Here is a 4909-nt window from a genome sequence, read left to right as displayed (position 1 = left end):
AAAGACAGGATTACTTGTGCCTCTCAAGTAACCCTGGGGAATAAGAGATTAGAAGGATGAATTTTGAAAGGCTTTTTTTAAAGGTCTTTTCCATTGTGTTTTCCTTCTTTGTTGGTAGCTTGTATGTCATCCGTTGCCTTTTTTTTTTTTTTTCCAAATCTGGTTTTATGGTGCCATTTTGCAGCTACTTTTACGGAACAGAAACTGCAGACACTTAATTCCATTCAAATAAGCATTTTAGTGCTGCATATACCGCCACTGGCTCTTGTTAATGAAATGTAAACTGGGCAGTTTTTCTGTATGTTAATGTAACTGTAGACAATGTAAAGGGAGGTTTTCTGTAAACAATTTATGGAGGAGAAATAAAATTTGAAATTCTGCTATCCACATTTAAAAGCCCCTGATCAGCAGGTGAAATTCAGGTATCTTTTGCACACATTCAAGCAGGTGTTCAGGAGGGTTTTTAACGGGGTTTGTCCGTGCCATATGTACCAGCTGATAAGTAGTGGACCTACCCAGAGATTCTTTTTTTCAGAGAAGGTGAATGGTATTTTTTTTCCTCTGCACATCTGAATGGTGCTTGAAAACAATATGCTGGCATCACATCTTGTGTGAAGAAGGGTTAGAGCAGGAAGCCACTTTCTGAAAGTGTGTAAAGGTCCACTGCTTAGAGCTGTTGCAGCACCACAGTGTGTGGTGGAGGGCACCTTTAGACTGCCCTTGCTGCAGAGCTTATTTTGCCTGAGGCCCTTGCCTACACAGCCAGCTCATTCTGTTAAAGGGTGCTATCACTTGTAAAAATGGGAGGGTTTGCAGCTGTCTTTTAAAATGTGATGATGGATATTTTGGGTATGAGGATAGTGCGTAATCATACCACACTTCCTTATTGTTCTGAAGACAGAAAGCAAAATGGTGTATGAACCTACAACCTGTTTACAAAGAATAACCGGAGTGGTTTGTTTAGGACTGTTTATACCATGCAGTGACAACAGAGTGTGTAGCAAGGCATAGGAGATAGGAAGCTTCCTGCATGTCCTTGGGGTCATTCAAGAACTAGAACCAGTACAACTCCTGATAAGATTATTCCATAAAGCATTCCAAGATTATCAGGAGGGTTGCACTGTATCATAAAAAAAACCCCAACAACAGGTAGAATATAGCATGCAGAAGCAGTTTTCCAGCTCCTCCCATTGCAGCACGTAAGTGACAAAGTTATAGTTAACTTTGGATTATCAATCACTGTGAAACAGAATGGGAAGGTTCTACATTTGAGCAGCTTTTTCACTGGTTTTGCATTCAATGATGAGGGTCTCGGAACCAATACTAGACATGGAAATGGCAAACTACAGTGAGGTTTTGGATCCAGCGTATACGGCACTGGAGTTCGAAGCTATGCAGATGCTGTATAATGGCAATGGTGAGTTCTGCTCCGTGATGCAAAATCAAGCTAGTTAACAGAAAAAGTGAAGTTTAGTAATGCTGTAAAGTGTTAGCTAAATGTTTTGTTAATGGAGCATTTGAGGGTTGTTTTCAAACTACAAATCTGCTTTTCTACACTTCATCACTACCTTGAAGTTTAACATTATAATTCTTTAATATTAAAGAAAATAAAAGAGAGGTCATGTGTCATAAAGTAACTGAACTGTGCTGTCACCAGTTAATCAAAGGAAGAAGATAGTGTATTCAGTAGCTGCTTTATTTACTGTAAAACAAATGAATAACTAGTATTGACAGTTTGAACATGAAAGTATACTTCGTATATAACATTTGGAAGGACTGGACAAAATTATCCAGAGGGTTCTGAAAAAATAAGCTGCTGTTTCTTGATGCTTAGTTTCTGATTGCTGGACTAATATTTTAGTTATTTAAATGTTAATCTAGAGTTTCTAGGTACACGTATATATGAACTAGAGTGATTAAAAAAAAACACAAACAAGCCCCGCTTGGGCTTTCCAGAGGCTAATGTTTAGCTGAGAAAAACTTTGCACTTGACTAATGTAACACTTTAACTTTAGGTGAAATTATTAATGCAATAAATTTTTGAGAAATTGAATCAATAATTTATACTAGAAATAGGAAGCACTCTGTTTCATATCTGTCATCACTGAGTACTGACCAAAAAGACAAAGTGAAGAATTAAGTAAATTAAAACTACTCTAAAATGGCTTTCCAAGTCTTCTAACAGACTTTAAAAAATGCTTTATTGTGCCATAAAATCTAATTCATAGATCTATTGTAGTATGTATTTTTAAAAGGCAGAACAAAGATTTAATGATTTGCAGGAAAAAATACTTGACACCTGCATTTCCATAGACTCCTGCCATACAGAACCTAAGTTAGTTGGACTTGAAGTTTTATCTGAATTTCTGATGTTATGTTACAGCAAGCTTAGTAAACAGAAAGGTAGATTTTGTTACTGACTTTGGTAGCAAAAGCAGACCTTTATGCAGTAAGTGATTTTGAAGCTATCAACAATGATCATGTAACTTTTTGAGGGGTTCTCTGCTTTTTATTCTAATACAGGTGATTTCATTAATCATTCTCTTTTTTTTTTTTTTCTGAATAGCACTCTTTCACATCTGTTAATGTTACATGTAATGGAAAAGCAGATTAGGGAGGTTACGCTGTGTTGCATTATGTGTGGGTGATAAAGCTAGTTAAATTATTCACTCTGAGTGTTTGGTTTGATAACTGTTAGTTAATAGGTGTAGCCTTTTTCTGTTTAAAGTTTGCAAAATCAAAGAATTTTGCAAAATCAGGTCCATTTCTTAGACATTTTGTTTCAGAATAATACCAAGGAAAATAATAATATCTTTTTATACAGACACACACAACTTACATTGCTATGAAATGTTTCATGATTAAATTTAAATATTGTATTTTTAATTATTCTGCTGTATCATTATGATGCAATATTACAAAACTCCCAAAGAAATTTTTATGTTTTTCTAGCTAAGGTAATTCTGTAACTTATTTTCCAATTTTCAAACCTAGTTTTAAAATTAAATCTTTACAGTACTGAATTATTACCTTTAAGGTTTAATTTTAATTTAATAGATTTTTAACATAATTTCTAGCAATTATGCCTCTGTAAAACAGAAGAAAATGTTGCTTATTCTCTCTATCTAAATAATGTTTAAATTGTAAGCTTTTTGGTATTCAGTGAGAATTTTGTAATATATTTTTCTAATACATTTCAGTTGGATTAGTACAATATGAATAAAAATATCTATCAATAGTAACAGTGTTCAACCTGTCCAGTGTTTGAGAACTCATTTACTTGGCTTTTGAATGTGTATTTTAATAACTAATTAGTGTGTCACTCCTGCCTCTCCCCAGCTGAACAACTGCAAATGTTCAGGGCATATTGCACATGGCTTTCCTTTCATAAAACCAGAAGCATAACAGAAAAAGCTATTTTGCAATTGTTTCTTTGAACACATTTGTTAAACATTGTGACTCAAACAAGAATAAATATGTTTATTTTGATGTCAGGTGAATTTCTTCAGTATTGTTTACCATATTCAGTGACTAATTTTTCATCATGTTGCTAATCTTACGTGCAAGTATGCACCGATGTTAGTTTGGAAAAATTGTTCAAGGAAATAACACTTAGACAGTCCTCTTAGCACTCATGCATTTTTTTTTCATTAAGTATTCTTCAAAAACTGTCATCTTTGTTTTTTTCATGTCATATATGCAGTTGTATCTTTGTATGATAGTTGACAGTTATTGCCAGCTCATATGAGCCAGATCCTAAGATCTTTGCCAGCTAACTAAGCACTGTAATTTTTAACCCCATTCAGTTGGAAAAAAGTGTAGAGTAAAATTATTTGTTGTTGCAAAATTCATAAATTCCTCTAACATCTCTATGACTTTGAAAGTGTTCCTCTGAATAAGAACCAGAGGTAATCAGATGATACCTCATGCTATATAAGTAGTGTATGTCAATTAAAAGATAAAAGGCCAGAAAAAACCTCTATTTAAGTACAAATTGTTCATGGGGTTCTTGCTGAAAGTCTTGTCCATAACTACATTTCTGTTCTTACCTCTCCTCAGACAGTTCAGGAGAAGCTGTCAACATGAATGCCACTGATAATGGGATCAGTAGTCTCTGTGCAATATGTGGAGACCGAGCGACCGGAAAACATTACGGTGCTTCCAGCTGTGATGGGTGCAAAGGATTCTTTAGACGCAGTATACGGAAAAATCACGTCTATACATGCAGGTATTTCAAAAGTTCATCTAGAGGCACTGAATTAATGAATTTCAGTAACGATTACATTCAGACCTTTTCAGACTTTTCAGAACTATGTCAGGGTACTTTCAGATTTTCTTAAAGAATTCTAACCAGCATTTTTGATAAGCATGTGGTTCATGGTCTTTTGTTATGGCTGCAGAGAATGTCTTTTGTTCAAGATGGACTGGTATTACACACTCCAGATACTACATTCAAGATGTCTGTTGATATTGTTGGTATTATTACAAGAACTGTTTCATTCTTTTATTTATGATTACAAAGGTGGCACATCTCACAAATAAACTGAGGTGTAAATGATGAACGTAACTCTAAAATTTTTCACGCTTGCCCATTCCAGTGCATATGTGTCTGTACACACACATGTATTCATGAAGACCAGTATGTAACACCTCTCAAGACTGATTACTTAAAAAAAATTCAAAATATCAGAGGAAAATCAGTGATTATAGACTATATTATTAGACTTATATTATTATGAGAGGCCGGATTTATTGATTTCTTTCTTTGTAATCAGAGTGCTGCTTTTTTACTGGTTTATACATTCACCTTTTCTTGTCTCTGATAGATTCAACCGGCAATGTATTGTCGACAAGGACAAAAGGAATCAATGCAGATATTGTCGTTTAAAAAAGTGTTTTCGAGCAGGAA

At 34.5% G+C, this 4909-nt stretch overlaps 1 protein-coding gene across 1 annotated transcript in view; it reads left to right on the top strand.

Moving 5' to 3' along the window:
- Window positions 1-1299: 1299 nt before the first annotated feature.
- The window catches only part of HNF4G (hepatocyte nuclear factor 4, gamma), a 17784-nt gene continuing 14174 nt past the window's right edge, over window positions 1300-4909 (top strand). Inside the window, exons 1-3 of the mRNA XM_010140147.1 lie at window positions 1300-1417; window positions 4060-4228; window positions 4827-4909. The exon at window positions 4827-4909 is cut by the window's right edge and continues 6 nt beyond it. Coding sequence (XP_010138449.1) covers window positions 1300-1417; window positions 4060-4228; window positions 4827-4909 — 370 coding nt within the window. The remainder of the gene's footprint in view (window positions 1418-4059; window positions 4229-4826) is intronic.

Source organism: Buceros rhinoceros, unplaced genomic scaffold (genome assembly GCF_000710305.1).
Source record: "Buceros rhinoceros silvestris isolate BGI_N320 unplaced genomic scaffold, ASM71030v1 scaffold6287, whole genome shotgun sequence".
Classification (NCBI taxonomy): domain Eukaryota; kingdom Metazoa; phylum Chordata; class Aves; order Bucerotiformes; family Bucerotidae; genus Buceros; species Buceros rhinoceros.
Note: the sequence above shows the minus strand (reverse complement) of the source record. Positions and strands in the feature narration are given on the sequence as shown.